Source organism: Nannospalax galili, unplaced genomic scaffold (genome assembly GCF_000622305.1).
Source record: "Nannospalax galili isolate Female #2095 unplaced genomic scaffold, S.galili_v1.0 scaffold151, whole genome shotgun sequence".
Taxonomy (NCBI): domain Eukaryota; kingdom Metazoa; phylum Chordata; class Mammalia; order Rodentia; family Spalacidae; genus Nannospalax; species Nannospalax galili.
The window spans coordinates 119531-143246 of record NW_008332087.1 but is presented as its reverse complement, the minus strand read 5'-3'; the positions used below and the strand labels follow the sequence as shown (position 1 = coordinate 143246).

General features: G+C 38.7%; 1 protein-coding gene across 11 annotated transcripts in view; it reads right to left on the bottom strand.

Annotated features, from left to right (window-relative positions):
* Positions 1 to 23716, bottom strand: part of Tasp1 (taspase 1) — a gene marked incomplete at its 5' end in the record, with an annotated part of 441173 nt that overhangs the window by 307636 nt on the left and 109821 nt on the right. For all 11 annotated transcript variants that reach the window (XR_003848562.1, XM_029560670.1, XM_029560666.1 and 8 more), the window contains 1 exon segment: positions 3592 to 3711. Coding sequence is in view for 10 of the 11 variants with exons in the window: in XM_029560670.1 (XP_029416530.1) it covers positions 3592 to 3711 (120 nt within the window).

The following is a 23716-nucleotide window of genomic DNA, read 5'->3' as shown; positions in this document are numbered from 1 at the left end:
TTTTCCCTTAAGACTAGTTCTCATAGTTCTGGAGAATACTATGCAAGCTACTAAGGGAGAAAATCAATCCAGCATCCAACCCAGTCCTAAAGCCAAAAAAACGAACAACTGGCACAGCAAACTACCTCAATTAGTGCAGTAGTGGCACTGTTATTTGGGGGTTAATCAACAGCTATCTAATTGGACTTAAAGCCCTCTCAAAAAGAATGAATTCATTGGTGGCACTGTAATTATAGCCAAATATACATGGCTAGGGAGGTCACAGATCCTAGAGAAAAACCTATCTCTGCCATTACTCTACACAAATGAAATTTCTTACCATATGCTAAATATTGATCCTTATATTTACAGACAAGTACACAGTACACCACTCATCAAAGAAGCTTCTTTCTTCAACAAATGGAGGCTACTGCAGAGTTCCACAACTGCTCACATACAGAGAATATATACATCTGAGAGATGCCCAGTCCTAGGTGACATGCCTACAGTGAAACCTCTGCACCTAAAGCTCATGGAGCATAGTGGAATAGGGGGTGAAGAGAATACTGGTACATCCCTCAACTCTCACCAGTGAAGCTTCCTTGTACAACAGAGTACGATGCACACAGAAGGCCACAAATGGCTAAGTTGTAGAGAATAAGAGACTGAAGAGTATGTGTTCTTGAATAGGACTCTATATTAAACCTCACCCACCCACAGCTTAGGGACCATGGTGGAAGAGGGGGTGGAAAGACTGTAAGAGCCAGGGCTGGTCTATGAACATAGGGAAGCAGAGGCTTTCAGGACACTGGAAGCTTGCACATATGAACTTATAGCAATGGTGGTACTGAGCACAGGACCCAGGCCAACTCAAGCAGACAAGGATCCAGACTGGAGAGAGGGAAAATGGTGGTGAGCCGGCCCTAGTCTGGGAACTGCTGGAGACTGATTACTACTGGGTAAGGGAGAATAGGCCTTAACAACAATCTCTAGATAGGCTGACCAGACTCCAGTGGATGAATTTTCACAGAAAGACATCTGGATACAAATGCTTTACTGGCTAGGACTTAACATGTATGGTGGAATACATAAGATCCAGTGGGGTGGGGAGCATGGATTGGGGAGGGCAGTCTAAATTTGATTAAGAACTGTGCTATGAAATGTACAAAAGCTTGATAAAAATTTAAATTTTTTTTTATTTTAAAAGAAAAAATAAAGTTAAAAATAGTTGATAATACCAGAGATTGCATAGAAACTATGAAAACAGTGTTTTCAAAACTCTCAAGGCTAGCTGGGTGTGGTGATACATGCCTTTAATCTCAGCACTAGGGAGAGGCAAAGGGATCTCTGTGAGATTGAGGTCAGCATAGTCTACATGGTGAGTTCCAAGCTTGCTGGGGCTACAGGAAGACCCTGTCTCAAAAAGAGCAAGAGAAAAACACACACACACACACACACACACACACACACACACACAAAACACCACTTAAACAAAAAGTCTTAAGGCTCTATCTTCAATTTTGACATATACAATAGATAATGCATTACTGTTAATCATATTCATTCTGCTGTGAAACAGAACACCAGAACTTAATCTTCATACCCAGTTAAAACTTTGTATTCCTTTCCTGATCCTATACCCCCAGTCTCCCCAGTATCTAGTAACCCCTATGTGTACATGAATTTATTATACCTCATAAACATGTATAAACATTGTAGCCACTCAAAAAATTAATTCAATAGAACTGGGGATATGGCGCAATAGACAAAGCACTTGTCATGTAAGCATGACCAGAGTTCAGATCTCCAAAACCCACATAAAAAAGCCAGGCAGACATGGCAGTCACCTGTAATCCCAGAGCTGGAGAGGCAGAGATGGGAATCCTTGGGGCAAACTAGTTAAATTGAATAGTCAGAATCTTTCCTTTTCATACTTTGTCAGCTAGTTGATCTGATGGCCCCTTGAAAACAAAGCAGTTGCCCTAAAAGAATAGTTTTCTAACTAGAAGTATGTTGAGTTTCTTGGGAAACTTACTAATAAGAACTCTGGTTTACAGAGATTCTGAATTAGCATCTGGTAAGGACCTGAGATCTGGCATCATCAGCCAGGGCTTGAGTACGCCCAGAAATTAAGTAACAGGGCTTTCCTATGATCACCTTGATTCCTCTATTGCACGCATTTTCACCTCTCACAACTTGTGTATTTGTAAACTAGCCAAGTGGAGCAAATCAATACATAAATTTTATGCAAGTCCTATGTGTGTGGCAGAATGGCTCCAAGATTGCTGGACATAACATCCTGTTAACACAGTCCAAAGCTAGCCTTAGTTCTGTTGTTGCTATTTCACTAACCCAAATAAACAGAAAACAGTGAGAAAGTCAGGGAATCACAATGGAATGAAGGTAACTCTGCTGCCTTTCCTTTACTCTTTTCCACTAGGACATCTAAATATGACACACCAAGCTTAATTTTCTTACTCCAAACTTGACAAAAATACAGGCTTGTGTAATGTGGAAAAAAATACTAGGACTAGACAAAGGCATTTACAATGAGTTCTAAGCACTACACATGTGGTTAAGTAATCGGCCCCCATTAATATGTAGACAAAAATGGCAAAAAATTTGGTGCTATTTCCTTCCACATTCCTCCGGTATATGATTATAAGAAGTTTGTTCTCATAAAAGGCAGATTAAGAGAACATCAATAGGGGCTTTTCATAGAAATCTCACACAAATCACAGTCTACTCCAAACATAACCACCACAACTAAAGTAATAATGACATAAAGTTTTCTTCAAATATGAGACATAAATCATAACAAACCATATTCCACATGTAAGATAAGATCCAAAGACTGGTCTCCATGAGAGCGTCTTGAATCATTTATTCACATAACAAATATTTACTAAGCTCATAAATGAAGTGCCAAATTGGGTCATATCCAAAGCACTTAAAACATAAAATGCATTGTTAAATTTCATTCTCATTGAGGAATTAAAGATTGGTGGCGGGGAAAGCATGTTGAAAAAACTCTGCAAGAGAACTAAGAATAAGCGAATTGCACATAAATTAATCCTCATCAATGTTGGACTTTTTGTGTCTATAATATGGTGGTGTCCTGAAATCTTAACTATTTTATGAAATGGCTAAAATGTTAGGCAGAGGAAGAATGTAGAATGCTAAAATGTTACTGTCCCTTGAATGAAGGGAAATAAAAAATGTTCCTGTAAAATCCTTTCCCACTTAAAAAAACAATGAGGAATATAGTCAGGGAGTGCTTGCTCCTAGAGAAAATAATATTTACAAAATAAAGTAGAAATCAATATACATTTATTAAATGTCTACATTTCAACAGCCAGTCCCCAGGCAGTAAAACTAGGATTACCAGTTATAAGGATCAGAAAGAATCTGTCATTATTATGAGATGGGCTTTTTAAGGAAATAAATATTGAAAAGGAATTTTGTTTTTGATTTATAAAAGGCAACTATTAAACAATGATATCTATTTTATCTAACAAAAAAATTGTCCTTAGTACTTTAAATATTATGCCTAGAAAATTCCACAGTTGTTTTTTGAAAAGGCACTTACTTAGCAACCCCATAATGCCTTACCTGCCCAACTCTCCCTGGATGTTTCAAAGCCAAGCCTCCACTGGAGACAGCAGCAGCAACATTCCCTTCGTGGTCCACAACCACAGCGCCCACAGTATCCAAAGTGCCTGAGTCATTTTCCTATGGAGCAAAAGGGCACAAGTGTTCACCAGGACTGGTGTGAAATACCTAGACATGACTATACAGTGGATACAATGTTCACCAGGAAGGATGTGAGACACCTACACACAGCAGGCAGTGTTCACTGGGCCTGCTGTCAGACACTGAGTCATGACTGAACAGTAGGTACATTGTCACTAGGCCTGGTATGGGACAAAGACATAACCGCACTGGGTAGTGTTCACCAGGCCTGGTATAAAACACTTAGACATGACTGCTTACCAGGCAGGGTGAGACACCTAGACAGCAGCTGTATATTCACCTTTCAGTACACACAATACAAACTTATCTAAATTAATCCTTAAATGGAACAATAGTCATTTCTTTACTCTAATATTTTCTTATTTTCACTAAAAAATGAATAACATGACTATTTAATGGAAAAATAACAATATAAATTACAGCTTACAGCAGTACCTAACAAAGTAGCTCCTTGGTCTCAAAAATTTGTGGGGGAAAATATTTGTGATATGAATGAACCAATAAATGCTAGTATTAGTATTTTTTAAATATATCAGAACTTCAAAGAGTAATATATTCAGAACAGAGTGCATAGAATGGCACTTACAACCTTATAATGTAATACACTAGCATTTTTTCCATCAATTCCTTGCTTAAAAGAAACTTAATGACACTGTCCCTTTTCTGCTGTTATCAATATGTTTAGTAACTTAATGACAGACAACTGTCACTAGAAGTCATGCTTATGTCTAAGTGCCTTTTCCCCAGTCCCACATGATTTCTTGGCCATCCATTCTAGATAGACAAGCTAGTAGATGAAAACAGAATTAAAGGAGGCATGGAGAAAAATCTCTTTACCTTTTTTGTTTTTGAGACAGGCTCTCCCTGTAGCCCCAGCTGTCCTGGAACTCACTATGTAGTCCAGGCTAGCCTTGAACTCACAGAGATCTGACTGCCTCCGCCTCTCGAGTGCTGGGATTAAAGGCGTGCACCACCATGCCCGGCCCTCTTTACCATTATTAAAAAGGAAGGTTAATATAGGTTTTTAGGTTAGTATCCATCATGGTAGTATTCTAGGGTTAGGACAATAGTTTTTAAACCATATGCCCAACCACAGACCCAACCCCAGCATGCATGAAAGAGCTAGGGATGACCACAAGTTCCTAATTGCTGGTGCTCCACCACTGTGGTTTCAGGCTTTAGAGCAAAAATTTCATTTGTGTTGTAGTATCCTCTGTATACTGAGAAGTAAAGTAACACACCTGAGCAATCACCAAAAATGTCTATAACCTCCAGGAGTCATCTCAGTCAAGAGGGCAAAGAGAGTTTTCAGATATTGTTAACAGACTAAAAAAAGATTTTTTTTCTTTAAGATAAACTGAAAAGCAAGAGATAGAGCATTTCATAAATTTTACATTAACTCTAATAACAGAAAATACATTTAAACATTTCTATTACTTCATTTTTTAAATTTTAAATCCATAAAGCATAATGAAAAATGATATGACAGTAGAAAATATTTCTAGTATCTCTGAACCATACTTGAAGGAAATCTAGCCAATAGAACCATGTGATCATATCTCAGAATAACACAATTTTGCTTGTGGTCAGGAGCATAACTTTCAAGGACAGCTTCAGGCTTGACTCTAAACTCCCTGAGGAGGGAATCTGGTCCTCATACACCAAAACAGACACCAAATAGATTTTAATCAAGAAAAGAGTGATAATTTTATTAAGAAAAATGCTTTCAAAGTGAACATTTGTGGAGCTGAAGACATGGCTCAGCAGTTGAGAGCACTGACTGTTTTTCCAGAGGACCAGGTTTGATGAACCCACATGGTGTTGACAACCATCTGTAACTCTAGTTCTGGGAAATGTGATGCCCTCTTGTGGCATCCATAGGCACTACATGCACGGCTGCACTGGAAGGCATGCACCCAAACACTCATACACATTTAAAAATTAAAACAGGAGAATATGTAGCTTGCACATTTCCTCTCTCTCTCTCTCTACCTCCTCTCCACTCCTCTCCCCTCCCCTCCCCTCCCCTCCCCTCCCCCCCCTCTCAATCTGTGCCCACTTGAAGATGTGAACCCACAGCTTTCTGTTCTAGCTGCCTCCTGCCACCACCTTCCATGCCTGGCCAACCATGATGGATTCATCTCTCTGGAACCATAAGTCAAATAAACTCTCCCTTCTAGAAGTTTCCTTGGACATGGTGTTTTATCACAGCAACAGAAAAGTAACTAATACAGAAGTTAGTGCCAGACAGTGGGCTGCTGCTGTGAAGAACCATATTTTTCGAAGAATGTGGAAAATTGGAGGTTGGACTAAAAGAGCAATAGAATGTTGTAAGCAGAGCTTAGTAGGCCACTCTAGTACAAGTCTCGAAAAATGCAGTGTAGAGAGCAAGGTATTAATAAAGGAAAATGAGGACTTAAGCACCAACTGGGATATTTTACCAAAACATTTAGCTGCTGTTGCCCATAGCCTAAGAGCTTGCCTGAGGCTAAATTAAAATACAAAGGATTTATTTTTTTAGCAGAGAAAATTCTAAGATATCCTAAAATAGAATTGGTAGCATGGTTAGTAGTGGTGAATATTATGCAGATCTCCAAAAAAAAAAAAAAAAAAACGAGCAAATGGGGCAGGAAGAAATAAGAAATATAAAATTTGAAGAGAAAAAGAGGACTAGTACACTTAATGTTGACACCAAGGCCTGGGCTGAAGGAAAGGCTCTCTTTTGATAAGGAGATTAGGCCTTCAAGGAGAGGCCTCCAGATTTGCACTAAGCCAATGGAAAAAGACTCCACCCAGCTAAGCTTCCTTATGAAAGGAAAAGGACAAAGGAGTTTTCAGCTCCTAGAAAACTGTAACAGAAAAAAGGTGATAGTAATGTAGATGAAGAGAGCCAGAGTTAACCCCAAACTGGCAGCCAAACTTGGCAGTGTTGTCCACATGGCTTTAGAGGCATGAAAGATGCAAGCGTGAAGGGGCAATAGGTTCTTCCTCCTCAGTTTCAGAGAGCCAGGTAGTACAGGAAGTGTATAGCAGGGGAGCCCCTGCAAGAAAGCTATTGCCTACTAAGGGACCCTGAGAGGCCATTACATGAAACTGTGAGGGTAAAGCCTAGTTGGTAGTAGAGGTCACATGATGGAGATGCCAGAAGCACGAGACATCTACCAAGGAGACACCTACCAAGGAAGGGCTGAGCCACATAAGCCCTTTGGAAGTAAAGTCCAGGACATAGGACATGGAGCTACTGGATTTAGTGTTTGCATTCCTGGTTTTTGGTCTTGCTCCAGTCTGGTATCTCCTCAATTTGTCTCCATTCCTCCCTTTTGGAATGGGAATGTGTATTCAGTTCTATTGCATGGTGAAAGTATGTAATTTGGTTTTTGATTTTACAGCGAATTAAAGATTGCCTTGAGTCTCTGAAGACACTTTGGAATCTGGACTTTTTGAATAGTGTCAAGACTGTAAAAAGACTTTCAAGGTTGGACTAAATGCATTTTGCATTATGATACTGCCTTGAGCCTACAGGTGCCAGGGAGTGGAATATGGTGAAATGAGTGTCCCCCATAGATTCTAAGTATTTGGACAATTGGTCCCCAGTTCATGGAACTGTTTGGGGAGGATGATGGAACCTTTAGAAGATATGGTCATGCTGTAGGAAGCATGTCATTAGGTGTGACTTTGAGAGTATATAGCTTCCCCACTTCCGGTTTATCTCTCTGCTTCCTGTGCTTGCTTGAAGATGTGAGCTCTCAGCTTTCTGCTCCGATTGCCTTGTCGCCTCCTGCCATGCCTGCCCACCATGATGGACTCTAATCCCTGGGGAACCATAAATCAAACTCTTCCTTCTATTAAAATTAAATTAAATTAAAGCCAAATACATATTTTAGAGGGGTAAGATTCGTTTTACAATGCTAATACACCACTTCTAAATTTTAATAACTTTATAACTTTAGTTACAAAAGTATTTCTTTCTTGACCAAATGACTAGTCTTATGTCTTCCATAGGATAGCTTCTCAAACATTAATGTGCATACAAATCATTCAGAGAATCTGTTTAAGTGAAAATTCTTATGGAGTAACCTAGAAACTGGCAGAGACTATATCTAACAACCTTCTAGGTAACACTGATGCTGGTCCTCAAATACTACCTTGAAAAACACACCACAGGCACACAACAAAGCATTTTAAAGTACTGGTCTGACTTCAGTGGTTTTCAATGTGTGTGTGTGTGTGTGTGTGTGTGTGTGTGTGTGCACGCACAGGCGTGTGTTTGTATTTTGCCTGCAGGTATGTAAGTGCACTTATGTTATGCAATGCCCAGTAAGGACAGAAGAGGGTGTCAGATCCCCTAGAACTGGAGTGACAAATGAAATGAGTAACAGGGCTGGAGAGATGGCTCACTGATTAATACCACTGGTTATTCTTGTACGGGACCCAGGTTCGGTTACCAGCACCCACATGGTGGCAAACAACTATCTGTAACTCCAGTTCCAGGGGATCTGACACATGATTCTGACCTCTGTGAGCATAACACAACACAAATGCATTTTTTTTTTCTGTCTGGCTTCTTTCTCTTAGCATTTTTTTTTATTTAATAACCACATGATTAGAAGAAGCATTTCATTACACCTTTAACATATTCAATAACAATGTCCAGAGAAAGAATACCTCTCTTTCAAAAGTGGCTGTAATTTTTAGGCTTACAGTTAAATTAATACAGTTATACAATACTGAACTCAGTATAAATCGTGTAGGACATAAAATTGAATGAGTTTTTAACCTTTAAATAAGATCTCCATTTCATTTTAAAATACACTGTTTCCAATATTTTTAATGTTTCTAACACTTAGATGTTTGCACATGTGCTTTAATCTCTATGGATCTGATTATTACTGGTCATAGTCAGTTACACTCAGATTCTTGGCACCCGAGGATGGATATAAAGTCATCAGGTAGATTTCAAAGGTAATGTTTATCACCTCTACTAATTAACATGAAGTAAAATTTTATGCTTCCTCCTCAAATATGTCTTCTCTTTTTAATATGTTGATTTTTTTGTACGTATCTCATACAGAACATCCCATACAATCTTATTCATCTAAATACCCACTTCACAAATGGCATTATCCCATGGCCTCCCAACCCTCTCCGCCCCACCAGAGTCAATATGCTCTGTCATCCCTTTTGCTGTCCACTGTGTTGTAGGTGCCCCCCAACCACTCCCCAGTACTTGTCCATTTGCTGAATCTAGTCAGCCTATCTAGAGAGCCTTGTTTAAGGAAGATCAGCTGTTCTTCATCTGGCAGCAATCAGTTGTCAATATTCCTTTAGATAAGGAATATTGTGTCTTCTGTTCATTTTCCCAGTTTTATGTTGGGGTACTATCTGGGAGTCTTATGAGCCAACCTAGTCAAGAACTCAAAGGGAGGTTATTTCCTGTCGGGCACTGTTTCTTGTTATGTAGCCTTTAGCAATATAAGTGGATTCATAAAAAACTATATTGACCTCATTAATTTTGGTTATACTATCCTTTTGATTGTTTTAGACACTACAATGGGCCCAGATAAACCACTTTATTTTTACTCTTAAGGTCGTGTAAGGATCTGTTCCTCAGAGGTGACATGGGCTTGGGAGGAGCCCCTGGCTCCTTTCTTTTACCAGTTTCATCTATGTGAAGATAAGTCAAAGGTCCTACTCAACCATGGCTGGCTTCCCTTGGAATCATGAAGGAAATGTTTCCTCTGTGTTGACCCTCCTCTTTGTAGACTAGACACTGGTTCAAGTCCATCTGGTGGGGTCTCCACAACCTCACTGATCAAGAGGACACCACAGGTACAGGACATTTTCAGAGATGCTCTTAGTCCCTTGGAACTTAGTTGACCTAGGAGTTGAGCAAGGAGCAAAAACTGTCCTTTATGTCCTTCTGTCTAAATTAGTATAGGCCTCATAGAATGGCTGTTAAACATCCAAGAAGGTTAGTTCCACCAGTCTGGTACTTTTAATTACCATGCGCCATGTAGATAAAGCTTATGCAAAGACCAAAGACTCTCAGATAAACCTTGCCTAGGCATATATTATATTGTTTGATATGGTTGTATATATAATTTGTAAGTAGGTTGTACAACTAATCTGGTTCCCTCTGGTTTTTTAAAACTACCTAGACATTATTTATCTCTCACATTGTCTAACCCTTCCACCATGATTTCCCCATTTAAGGTGCCCCATTTTTTCCATTTCTCCCTCAATAATACCCTTCTTCTATGGTCCCACCTCTCTTGAGCGCCTTCTTTCCCTTTATCCCCTAGGTTCCTTGTATAACCTTCCCCCCCCCTTAAAATAACCCGATTATTATAATTATATCCCTTACACCTATTTCCTACTGTTCTTCTCTTTCAGATTCTTTCTTTTCCTTTACCTCCCTGGTTCCCTTTCATTGTCCCGGTTCCTGTAGCTATGTCTGGATACATAAACATTTATCACGGTAGAATCCACATGTGAGGGAGAACATAAGTCTTTTTTTTTTTTTTCTGTGTCTGTGTTTTTTAGTATAACAGTTTCTAGTTCCATCCATTTACTTGCAAATTTCATGATTTCAATTTCTTTACTGCTGAGTAAAACTCCATCATAAAAATAAACCACATTTTCATCATCCACTTGTCAGTTGAGGGGCACTTAGGTTGCTTCCATCTCTTAACTATTGTAAAAAGAGCAGCAACAAACATGGATGTACAAGTGTCTCTGCAATAGGATGAGTTCTTTGGGTATATGCCAAGGAGTGGTATAACTGGGTCAAAGGGTAGGTTCATTTGTAGTATTTTAAAAGGTCTCCACACTGCATTCCATATGGGTTGAACACGTTTGCAGTCCCACCAGCAGTGGATGAGCGTTTGCCTTCCCCACATCCTCTCCAAAATTTGGTACCATTTGTTCTCTTGATCTTAGCCAGTCTGACTGAGGTAAGATGATATTAAAGTGGTTTTAATTTGCATTTCCCTAATGACTAGTGATGCTGAACACCTTTTAGAAGATGCTTCTTAGACAGCTTTCATTCTTCTTTTGAGAATTCTCTGTTCAGTACCTTAGCTCATCTTTTAATTGGGCTGCTTCCTTTCTTGATTCTTTTTTTTTTTTTGAGTTTATTATATATTCCGGATTTTAAACCTCTGTCATGTGTGTCGCTGGTGAAGAGTTTCTCCCATTCTGTGGGTTTTCTAATCGCTTCCCTGGTTTCCTCCTTTGATGTACAGAAGCTTTTTAGTTTAATGTGGTCCCATTTGTTGACTGCTGACCTTGTTTCCTGAGCAATTGATACCTGGTTAAGCAAAACCTTTCCTACACTTATCTCTTGTAAGTTACTGCCAATATTTTCTTCTAACAGTTTCAGAGTTTCAGGCTTCACATTGAGGTCTTTGATCCATTTTGGAGCTGACTTTTCTGCAACTGAAAGACAGGGGTTTAGTTTCATTCTTGTACAGGTGGAGATCCAGTTTTGCTGCCACCATTTGCTGAACATGCTGTCTTTCCTCCAGTGAATGTTCTTGGCCCCTTTGTCAAATATCAGGTGGCTGAAATTGCATGTACTCATATTTGGGTCTTCAATTTTGCTCCATTGATCTATGGGTCTATTTTTGTGCCAGTACCATGCAGTTTTTAGGCTAAAGCTCTGTAAGGGTTTAATAAATGGTCTAGTAATCCCCCTGGAATTGCTCTTAGTGCTCAGGGTTGCTTTGGCTATCTGAGGTCTTTTGTGTTTCCATATGAATCTTAAGATGGTTTTTTCCAATTCTGTGAAAAATGTCATGGGGATTTTGATTGGCATTGCATTGAATCTATAAATGGCTTTTGGTAGGGTGGTCATTTTCACAATATTAATTCTTCCAATCCATGAGCATGGGAGGTCCTTCCATCTTCTGATGTCTTCCTCAAACTTGTAGAGACTTAAAATTTTCATTGTAGAAGTCTTTAATGTCTATGGTCAGGTTTATTCTGAGATTTTTTTTTTTTTTTTTTTTTTTTGCAGCTATTGTGAAGGGGAGTGTTTCCATGTACTCTTTCTCTGACTGCTTGTTATTGGTATATAGAAAGGCTATAGACTTCTGTAGATTCATTTTGTAACCTGCCACTTTACTGAATGTGTTAATTTCTAGGAGTTTTCTGGTGGAATCTTTGGCATCTCTTAGATATAATATCATAACATCTACAAAAAGGAATAATTTGATCTCTTCTTTTCTAATTATTACACCTTTAATTTCCTTCTCTTGTCTTATTGCTCTTGCAAGAGTTTCAAGCACTATGTTAAAGAGGAGGAAAGACAATGGACACCCTTGTCTGGTTCCTGATTTCAATGGGAATGCTTCCAGTTTTTCTCCATGTAGAATGATGTTGGCTGTGGGTTGGTTATATATGGCTTTAATTATGTTGAGGTATGTTCCCTCCAGTCCAATTCCCTCTAGGACTTTGAACATAAATGCATGTTGAATTTTGTCAAAGGCCTTCTCTGCATCTATTGAGATGACCATGTGGTTCTTGTCTTTGAGCCCATTTATATGATTTATGACGTTTATGACTTATGTATATTGAACCAGGAAAGATACTGTCCTCAGGAATTTGGGGGCTGGGCTGGCCTCAGAGCAGGGCCCAGGAAAGATGCTCTCACAGAAGTTGGTGGCTGTGCCACCCATGGATGCAAAGGGAGGTGGGGGTGGGAAGAGGCATGGGGACTACTGGAAGGAACTGGGTTAGTCTGGATGTGAAAGATCAGGAAGCAGTGGTGGCTCTGGGCTGAGAGGTTAGCCCTGATGTCTGGGGTACCAAGACAAGAAATGGGCCAGTACCTAGGCTAGGAGGTGAGAGGCAGTGGGGGAGCTGGGAGGGTGAAAGAGGCTGGGGGAGTCAAGGCCCAGTGGGCACACTGGACATACCCAGTAAAGGTACTTGCACCAGGACACTAGAGGCTGTGCAGCACAGGAAGCAAGAGGTGAGGGCAGAACCAGGCCCAGAGGACTCCCAGGAACCAGGAAAGGTGCTGGCACCAGGATTCCTGCAGGCTGAGTAGCCCAGGGAAATAAAGGGAGGTGAGGGCAGGACCAGGCCCAGAGGGCTCCTGGGGACCACAGGGAGGAACTGGGTCTAGATGCAAAGGATCAGGAAGCAGTGGTGGCTCTGGGCTGAGAGGTTAGCCCAGGTGTCTGGGGTACCAAGACAAGAAATGGGCCAGTACCCAGGAAAGGGAGCTGGGAGGGTGAAAGAGGCTGGGGGAGTCAAGGCTGTGGGCTCTGCTGGACTTACCCAGGAAAGGTGCTGGTACGAGGACACAGGAGGATGTGCATCCCAGGGAAGTAAAGGGAGTTCACAAGTGCACTTATATACATGCAGGCAACATACTCATACACATAAATTAAAAATATAAACAAATATTTTTAATGACAAATACAACTCATACATATTTACAGTATACAGGATGATTTTTAATATAAGTATATATTGTGACATGGCAGAATACAGTTAACATATGTACTGTATCTAATCTGTGTGTATATAGTAGGACTGCTCAAAATCTTTCTTTTAATCCCTTCCCTCTGCAGGACAAGAGATTGAACTTGTTTCCTCATTCATACTACACAACACTCTACTAAGGAGTATTACTCTCCTCTTAGCCCCTAAAATATACTTTCTTCAGAGTACTTAGCAGTTATTTTGTTACCCTTGTTTTTCCCAAACTGAAACTGCTAGTCGTACCCAAGCATTCTACATAACAGAATTTTACAAAGAGCAGCACGTAACATAAATACAATGAAATCTCTGTATTATCTCTAAAGCAATTGGTCTAGCTTTTCAATTAGGATACATTGAACACTACCCAACATTTATGCCTACCAAAATACTACAGAAAGCTATAAAAACAACTGTCAGTAAAACTGGATCACAAAGGTGGATTTACTGTAATATGGCTTTTAAAAGATGAACAATCATGCAAAAAAAAATAAATAAATTATGTTCCAAATTAACCTACACATTCCTAAGACTATACAACACCTGCAAAAATCAGAATTACTTCATAAATATTTAGGAATTATCCTAATGACTTCACATACTGCAAAGCAAGCTTGAGGATGAAGTCATATTTAAGAATTTTTATGAAGTGCAGATAAATTGAGTGGAAGACAAACATTGGTATTTTTGCCACAATAATTTCACAGAGCTCATTTGTATGGGAATGAAACAGTAGGTTAAGAAACACATGATGACTGTTACTATACAGAGCTACTATTTCATTCTTACACCCCATAAATACTTAAAAATACATGTACCACACAGATACACATGTACCTATTGTCCCTGACTGAAACAGACTGTTCACAGTACTTTTCTGATAAAACTGTGACTAGAACACAACTACATAAACTGTAAATCCTTTCAGCGGAAACATAGAGGTACGAATTGGCAGAGAGAGTAACAATATTATGGAAAAGATGGAAAAAACTTTCTGAAAGCAATTTTATTTCTTTCTGCTCTAAGATGGAGATAGCTTTTACATAGTTATCATGGGAATTAACAGAATATGTCTAAAATGCTTTAAAACTAATTAATCCCTTGTATCTCTTTAAAGAAAAAAAGGCTATTTCCTATCAGAAAATTACACATTTAGCCTATTCTCTAATTCTGAAATATTCTAAGAACTACCACTTACCACTGAACCCACTACCACTGTCTTTTACATGTACAGAATTACTCAAATATCAAGTAACTAAATATAAGAATCTTAAGCATATGAGTGTATCTGGAGGTTGGTATGCCATGGAATTATCCTAATGTAGTAATAAAGATAGAGAAGACTCTTTTAAATATACCAAAAACTCCTAACATCTCTGTTATATTTGAGAGCAACATCATAACCAGTAAAAACTCCTTTAGAAAAGACAATGACTGGTGCCTTCCAAGACAATACAGCCATGCTACCATAAAGCTTTATAGTCTTTGAGAATCTGGAAAAGAAATAGAAAGATGGCTCTGGCCGTAGACAAGACAAATTTCATTCAGTATTTATCTTTAGCAATCAGCCCCTGACAGTAAAGCAACTATGAACTAGAGTATTTCAAGTACATGTAACCAAAGTCTAATTTAGCAAAATTATAAACTGTCTACCTTTGTGTTTGAAGATTGATCACAATCAGGGTAAAATCTGGATAACAGAATATCCAATGATTTTTCCCCTTTTATCTGCAGATACCATGCTCTGGAGGTGTAGCTCAGTGAGACAGCACATAATCAGCATCTCAAGGCACTAGGCTAGATTCTCATCATGAAAGGAGGGAGAGAAAAGAAAAGAAAACTATCTTCTACTGCCAAAACTATAAATAATGATCTCAGAAATTACCATCAAGATGTCTACTCTTAGTCTTTTGTTTCCTTTAACAGAGATGCATCACATGTCTTTGGAGTACTTTACAAATTAATGAAAACATTTAGAACACAGAATAAAATTTTATAGTATTTAAAAATCCTTATTTATTTCCTAAATTATTCAAGCTGAGATTTTTCAGCTTGTAATAATGTAGATGAAGTATGCTTTTAAGGGAATTTAATATTATGTGGATTATACTGTTAATTATAAACTCATACCATAGCAAAGTTTCACAGGATCATCTTTGAGGCTTACAAACCTGCAAATGAGCAAAGGATGATGTTTTCCAACTGGTAGATTTTCTTCAAATATTTATTACTTTTAGTTTATGTGTATGAGTGTATTGCCTGCAATATACTGTGTCGTGCAGTGCCTGGAGAGATCAGAAGAGGGCATCAAATCCACTGGACCTGGAGTTACAGGCAGTTGTTAGCCACCACGTGGGTGCTGGGAACTGAATCCAGGCCCTCTGCAAGGGCAGCCTTAATCCCTGAACCATCTGTCCAGCCCCACAGCTGGTAGAATTCTCTATAGTACTCTGAGGTTGGCAAAATTAAAGTAGACCCTTAGCTGAGGAGCAGTAGATGGCTGCTAAGGAAAGAAAAGTCCATTTTCTCTAGACGTATGCTCCCTGGCACGTCAACCTTGCTCCAGTATATGGCCCCATACCCACGAGTATATGAACAACACAAAAAGGAGGACCGGAAGTAGGGAGGCTGGTTGGTTCCAGAAAAAGCTAAGGGGAGTAGTAGGGGGAGAGGATGATCAAAATACATTCAATGCATAGATAAAATTCTCAAATATTCATAAAAATATCAAAAAGTAAAAGGTATGAAAGGTAATGGTCTTAATCTTGGCTTTGAAGAAAATCTTTCAAATAATGAGTTCTGTGTCTTTTTCTCTTTAAAATGAAGCAATCTGAGAACTTCAATGCACATGTTGAGTGGACATATTTAAGTGATGGTAGAGGTCAGGTGAACATATTCATAAAAGAGATCAGATTATTATAGTGATGAAAAAAAATACCCAAAAGTTGTTTGTTTATTTTGTGTGTGTGTGTGTGTGTGTGTGTGTGTGTGTGTGCACGCCTATGGAGGTCAGAGGACAACTCATGGGAGTGATTTCTCTCCTGGTACCGTTTGGGTGCCAGACTGTCAGGCCTGAGCCAACTCTCTGGCTCAGAAGTTGTTTAATGGAGCTTTAAATTACTTCTATTCTTACACATACGCTATTTAATATATATGCATAATGAGCCACTGGTTAAGGACAATAAACCTAAAATGAGAGTTTAAAAAAGATATATGTAAAAATGATAATTCTGCCAGGGGTGGTGGCGCACGCCTTTAATCCCAGGACTCGGGAGGCAGAGGCAGGAGGATCTCTGTGAGTTCAAGGCCAGCCTGGTCTACATAGTGAGTTCCAGATCAGCTGAGGCTATATGGAGACCCTGTCTCAAAAAGACCAAAAACAAACAAACTGTTGACTTTGGAAAAAATTTAATACTAAGTGTTCCACTAAAGAAGTCAGAAAGAGAACAAAACTCAACTTAATTTCTAGAGAAAATAGAGATAAAATGAAGAAGCCAATGAAGAAATTAAGCCTATGTATGGAGATCAAAATAGGCTACGTTGATTTTTTTTTTAAGCTTGTTAAATAAACTAAATTAACTGGTAGGCAACAATTCTATCACTGAAATCAGCAAAGGACCAACCCTTCTATCTATTTCTCCAACACCAGCCTGGGCTCTCTCCAATAATAACAGACACTGGCATCTCTATCCCACTTGTAGTCCATCCAGTACAAATATTACTTCCATATTTCTCATCCACCAATTCATGAGCATATGTGCATGCACACGTGCAAACACATATACACACATACCACACATCTTTAATTCCCTGAAGCCTCAAAATGCTCTAGAATAGAGGTTTCCTGAGTACATTCCCACAGGATTTTTTGCCTTTAAACTCCCCAAAATATGCTGTTCTTCCCACTCCAAGAAGACTATACATTTGTTTATGCTAGACTCTTTTGGGGGTTTATACTGCCCTTGGTGTGACCATAAGCAACAGATAATAAATACCATGAAACTATTTTTAATAGGAACTCATCAATACTCAGTCTCTGGACCTTCATAAGAATCTTGCTCAATTTATATGCAAGATGCACTTAACATACCTAGAGAAGTCTTCCTGCTACCACACATCTCTGATAAACTTCTATTTGGATCTTTCCTAAATTCAGAGCTTAGCACATCCTTATAAAGAATTGCTGTGAAATCTTCAGCTGATTCCCATAATCTCCACACTGAAGTCTACATCCATTTCTCACAAAATGGGAGTGACCTTATTTCAAGAAGTTTCACATGCCCTTTGGTCTACTGTTCAAAACAAACTTCTAAAGATGTACCACAAACACTAGGCCTCTCACTTTATCTATAAAGAAACTGCAAGACTCAATTCTGGCCACACATTCCTACATTCCATGTTTTATTGACAACACCTCTTCCCTGCCCTCTTATCCTCTGAAATCATTTGGCATCGGATCATATTCTTCTCATTTGACTAATTCAGTTTTCTTTAAGTCTAAAATTTCTTCACTTCCTAAAAGTCTCAAAAATATAATATTTATATCAAACTTTAGTTTTAACTGTTTCTCCCCTAGAAATCTGATTAATCATCCTTCATTACAATAAAACATCAACATCTGAGAAACAGACTCAAGTGAGGGGGAGGCATTTCAGAGGCACATGCATCACACCACTTCACTGACAGAGACAGCATAACATACTCACTAATAGGGTATAAATTTCAGAACCTGGGCAGATTAAAAGACACATAAATAAGCAAGCTGAAACTTTGGTAATTAAGTAGACAGCAACAAACTGTAAGAGCAGGCAACATTTTTCAATTTAGTTGTCCAATTTAACCTTCCAGGAACACCTGGCCATAGTCTGAACCTCTGGTCTTTCATTTTGGGTATACACTTACCTTCTGTGGATAAAATTACACTTTTAAATGCCAGAACTCCACTGGCCTTTGAACTGAGTCTTAAAGCAGTGGGGAATAACAGATAAAGGTCTAGAAGGTAACACAGACAATCTGGATCTTATTCCTGCCATTGAAAGACCATAATAAATAGGATGGGCCACTTAACCTGGATTTAAATTGGACCCTCTCCATATTGAATAATATTTGATACTGACTTAATAAAACAGAAATAAGTTGCTTTAAATGATATGAAAATTTAAAAGTAGACCACTATCTGGCCAGATAATTATGAGTATACCCAAAAATATAGAAATTATTATTCAAAATCATAAATATTTAAAAACTAAAGGCAAGTATATTAAAAAGCAAAAAGAAAAACGTTCATGTGCTGCTCTCTCTTCTTTTTCTCCTCAATAGATTTAAATCTTACTAGAAAGTAAAGATAAGTCCTTGGCTATGGTGGCACATGCCTTTAATCCCAGCACTCCAGAGGCAGAGGCAGGTGGAGCTCTGTGAGTTTAAGGCCAGCCTGGTCTATATTGTGAGTTCTAGGCCAGGTGGGGCTACAGGGAGACCATGTCTCAAAAAGACCCCAAAACAAACAAACAAACAGAAAGAAAGAAGTAGAGATAAGTCAAAGAACTAAAGAACAGGCAAAGTATATTCTAGGATATAAGTAACACACTAAGTAATACACCGTAGAGCAGCAAATATCAATTAAGACTGTATGTCTTCAGAGGCTACAACACTCAAAAGCCTACACTTAATGTAAGTAGCTACTCGGCTGAGCCCCACTGATACATATTCCAAACATCCGCTTTATGTGGTGCCATGTACAGTGAGAACAAACCCAAGTACCAAGGCAGTGGGGCTAGGAAAAAGCTCTAGATATGGACTGAATTTCGTTATGGCCTTTTTACTTTGCTAAATTCTGTGAATAATTTAACTTTGTCAACTAACATTCCTAACTGAGGACAAACTGTCAAAACCAGAGTTTGGTTTGAACTGCAAAGTATAGTTTGGGTATTATGTTTTGTTTTTTGAATAACTTAAAATAGAGCAATACTGACAATCAGCCCTATACCGCTTAACTGTGGTACAACCAAGCTCATCATCTGAACCTATAACTTTTATCTCTTCAATTAAGCTTAAATTCCTGTTTCAGTAAAGAGTGCCAAGAGGATCTTAGCACAGCTCAGAATGATTTCTCCATCCAGGTAGTTCCTGCAGCTCACACTCCTGTTTTGCTGTTTTGGTACATACCAAATTGCAAGATTTTCATTTACATAAACAATATTCCAGAGCCAAATACGCAAAAGTCTGGGTGGAAGCACTATTTTCTTTCTTTACTCACTAAAATACGTTTTTAAAACTTCGTAAGAAGAGTATTCATGGGGTTGGAGAGATGGCTCAGTGGTTAAGAGCACTGGCTGCTCTCGCAGAGGACCTGGGTTCAATTTCCAGCACCTACATGGCGGCTGACAACCATCATTAACTCTAGTTCCCAAGAAATCAGATGCTCTCTTCTGATCTCTACTGCACTGCATGACATGGGTGCACTTACACACATGCAGGCAATATATTCACATGCATAAAACAAAATAAGAGTATTCAGTAATTATTTGTTAGCTATAATATTGAGGACAAAGGTAAAAATAAAAGGGACTAAATAAGAAAACCTGAAGACCGCAATGAGGCCATGCATTTCTCAAGGTAACTTGTTGAAGAAGTCCTCTATTATAGGGATTAATAGAGCAACAAATATAGCACTGCCTGAATTTTGGGCTAATAATCCAAAGAACAGTTTGCAAACCTTAACACTTTTTCACAGAAAAGGTGAACATGCTTAGAACATTAAAATGCTCTCAATACACCCCCCCAAAAAGAAAAGCACATGCAATCTGAGATCCTGCCTGAGTTTACAGGGCATTTCACTGTTCCATTCTGTAAGACCTTTGTTCACGTTTGGGAAATCACACACCCAAAAATAAACATGTGCTAGAAAATGCATAGGAAGTGTAGCTGTTGTGGTGAGGATCCACTCTTTTTCCAGGAAGGGGGAACAGGTCTGGAAGTACATGTGTAGAACAGTCATTTTTACCCTGAGAACAGGAAAGGTCAGATTTCTCTAGATGTGCATGCCCTCTTGTGGGCTCTTCTTCACTCACCTTTAAGGAAAGTCTCAAGATATTTCCACTCTCACCTGTTTATATATTTTAAATTTCACTTCTTTAATCCTAATACTGGGGAATAACAATACTATTTAATAATATTTCAACTAATCTAATCTAACCTCTTCCTTTCATTTTTATGCATTTATTATCAAAAACTTAGGCATGGATTTTGAACTAGTATACATTTGAAGCATTTAATAGATTCAAACTTTTTGTGAACGACTATATGACTAATAAAAAAAATCTTTCAAAATTAATATTAGCATCAATTTTAGATGATTAGTGGCAATCAAATTAAAAAGACTGTAGATGCTTTTCTATAGATTGTAGAAAGGATAAAAATAAAAAGCTCATGCATTCACGAGCCAACATAAATGGGATAAAAATAATCATACTCATCAATCTCAAAATGACAAAAAGTAAATAAATTCAACAAATACTACCTATTACACCTACTAAGTAAAAGAAATTTATTCTGATCTCAGTGGAATCTGACCTATCCCTTAAGGTAAAAGCAGGACTAAAATTTTATAGACAAAAGAAATAGCTGGAAGCCAGTTATCAATTAATAGTTATTTCATAAATACAAAGAGACATGAGCAAAAGCTTAGAATTGAGAGATTTCAGCAAATTCATCAAAAACTAAATAGAAAACTGTGTTAATGAGACAAAAGGATTAACCTGGATAAAAATAATGGAAAAAAGCTGGAAATTAGATTTCAAGGGGGATTATGAAGTCAAGCTAAAAATTTTGGGGTGTTTTTGGTCTTTTTGAGACAGGGTCTCCCTGTAGCCCCAGCTGTCCTGGAACTCACTATGTAGACAAGGCTGGCCTTGAACTCAAAGAGATCCACCTGCCTCTGCCTCCGGAGTGCTGGGATTGAAGGCATGCACCATCATGCCCAGCAAAATTTTGGGTTTTAATATACAAACAGTATATTCCACTAAGCATTCTACTAAAGCTTCTCTCAGAGGAACAAGATAAATGCAGGTACTTTAAGGGAAACATACTGAAGAGTAGTAAACAGAATTAAAGAGGAATAGAGTAAAACTATAAGGAAAAAAATCACTTGTGAAGGTATCACAATGGTCCAAACATAAAAGATGAAAAAGTATGCACTTGAAAGTAGCAAATCTATCAAAAAGAGAAGAAAGTAAAGAGTGCACATATTTCCTTCTCGATTTCTTCCCTGATCCATTCATACTGCCATACGCTGCTGTTGGAAGTTTGTGAATGTAAGTTCTGCAGGTTCTCTTGTTGCTGATTTCATTACATTCCCCTGCAGTCAGACAGACCATAAGAAGCTATTTGCATTTTCTTCTATTTGCTAAGACTTTTGCTTTGTGTCCTATAATATAATCTGTTTTAGAGAAAATTCCATGGGTTGCTGAAATAATTGCGTATTCTACAGTGTTCTGATGGAATGTTCTGTTAGGCCCCTTTTGATCTATGGTATAATTTAACTCAGATACTTCTGTTTATTTTTTGTACGGATGACCTCTCTATTGGTAGGAATGGGTTACTGAAGTTACCTGCTATTACTGTGGTGGGGATAAATGTATGCCATTACATCTAGTAATATGTTTTATGAAACTGGGTACACCTGTGTTCAGTGTGTTTTCGTCTAGAATTGTAATGTCTTCTTGAAGGATTGTTCCTCAACTAGTATGAAGTGACATAATTTTCCTAATTTTGACAAAATTCTCCTAATTTTGGTGAGAAGTTCATTTTGTAAGATATTAGACAGTGATGCCTTCTTTTTTGTAGTTCCATTTACTTTCACCCTAAGATTGTGTCTGTCTTCAATGGTGAAATGCATTTCTTAGAGGCAACAATTGATGGATCCTGTTTTTAAATCCAACCCACTAGTCTGTGTCTTTTGATTGGGTGATTGGGACCATTAATATCGAAAGTTACTATCGAAAAATGTGTAACAATTCTTATAATTTTGTTGGGTTTTGTAGTGTTTCCTATTTTTTTCTTTTCCCCATTTGCTGAACTAATGTTCCAGTTGATTTATTCTTTCTTGACTTCCTTTGGCTTATTTGTATCATGAAATGCTTCTTTCTTCAATAATTATGACAGTTTTACAGGGTGACAGTAGTGTGAATTGGCAATTGTTGCCTTTCAGAGCTTGACATACAACATTCTAAGTCCTCTTGGTTTTTAAAGCCTCTGTTGAGAAATGTGCTATTATTCTTATGGGCCTGCCTTTATGTGTACCATGGTGTTTCATTCCTGCCATTTTCAATATGCTTTCTTTGCTCTGTAGAGTTAGTGTTTTAATTATAATACAAAAAGGGGTCTTTTTTTGTCTTGTCTGTTCAATGTATCAATGCCTTCTGTTCTGACATGAACATCTTTTCCTGGACTGGGGCAATTGGGTTTTATTGAAATTTTTCTATGTATTGAGTATGGAATTCTTCTCCTTCTACATTCATAATTCACGGATTCTGTCTTTTCACAGCATCCCACAGATCTTGAATGCTCTGAAGAGAACTCAGATTATTAAACTGGCCAGCAAGGCAATTTCATCCACTGAGCCACATTTCCTGCCACATTCATTCTCATACTTTCAGTGGAGGTGTTCACTTTGTTCAAGAGGGGCCAAGCTGTAGTACAGTTGAGGTGTCATTTTTTTCTGCTAGACTTGCGTTACACACAGTAGATTTAATCCCCAATCTCTCCTCTGAGTAGACTACTGTATGCTTCCATGTTCCTGTATGCTTCCACAGTTTCAATTTCTTTTTGGTTTCTTCCTAGGCTCCCACACATCTGTCACACCCCTAGGTGGTCCTTTGCAAGGTCAGGTCAAAGATGCTGGTCTCAGGATGCCTGCCGCTAGATAGTACCTTCCAGATACAACAGGGAAACTGCACCCTGAAATCTCTACAATGTGGCTGCCTGAACGAGAACTGCATAATGATACCAGCAGTTGACATGCCAATGTGGATGGGGGAAAATCTCACAAGGTCCCACCTCAAGATATATAGGCAAACAATGGCTTCTGGGAAAAGGAGAATCAGTTTTCTCATGGAAAAGTTCCTTGAATGGTTATCCAATCCCAAGTGGTCAGTGATAGGTTAAAAACTGGGATGCAGAGCGAGTGCGGATGCAGGAGGCAGCGAGGCACAGATAGAATTCTCAGGGGGATACAGCTTTATTTCGCATGGGACACGTTTCCCTCGGGGAAGGGAAAGATGTCAGGGAAGGGAAAGATGTCAGCGAAGGGCAGGGAAGGGAAAGATGTCAGCAAAGGGCAGGGAAGGGAAAGATGTCAGCCCACGGGCTGTGAGCTGGGACTTTATATATGGGGGCTTTAGGGTGTAGAAGAGGGGAATGTTTGGGGGAGAAATCAGGGAGGGGGAAGCAGGAAAAGCAGGTAGGATTAGGGTCTGGAAGTGTTTACTTTTTCTCT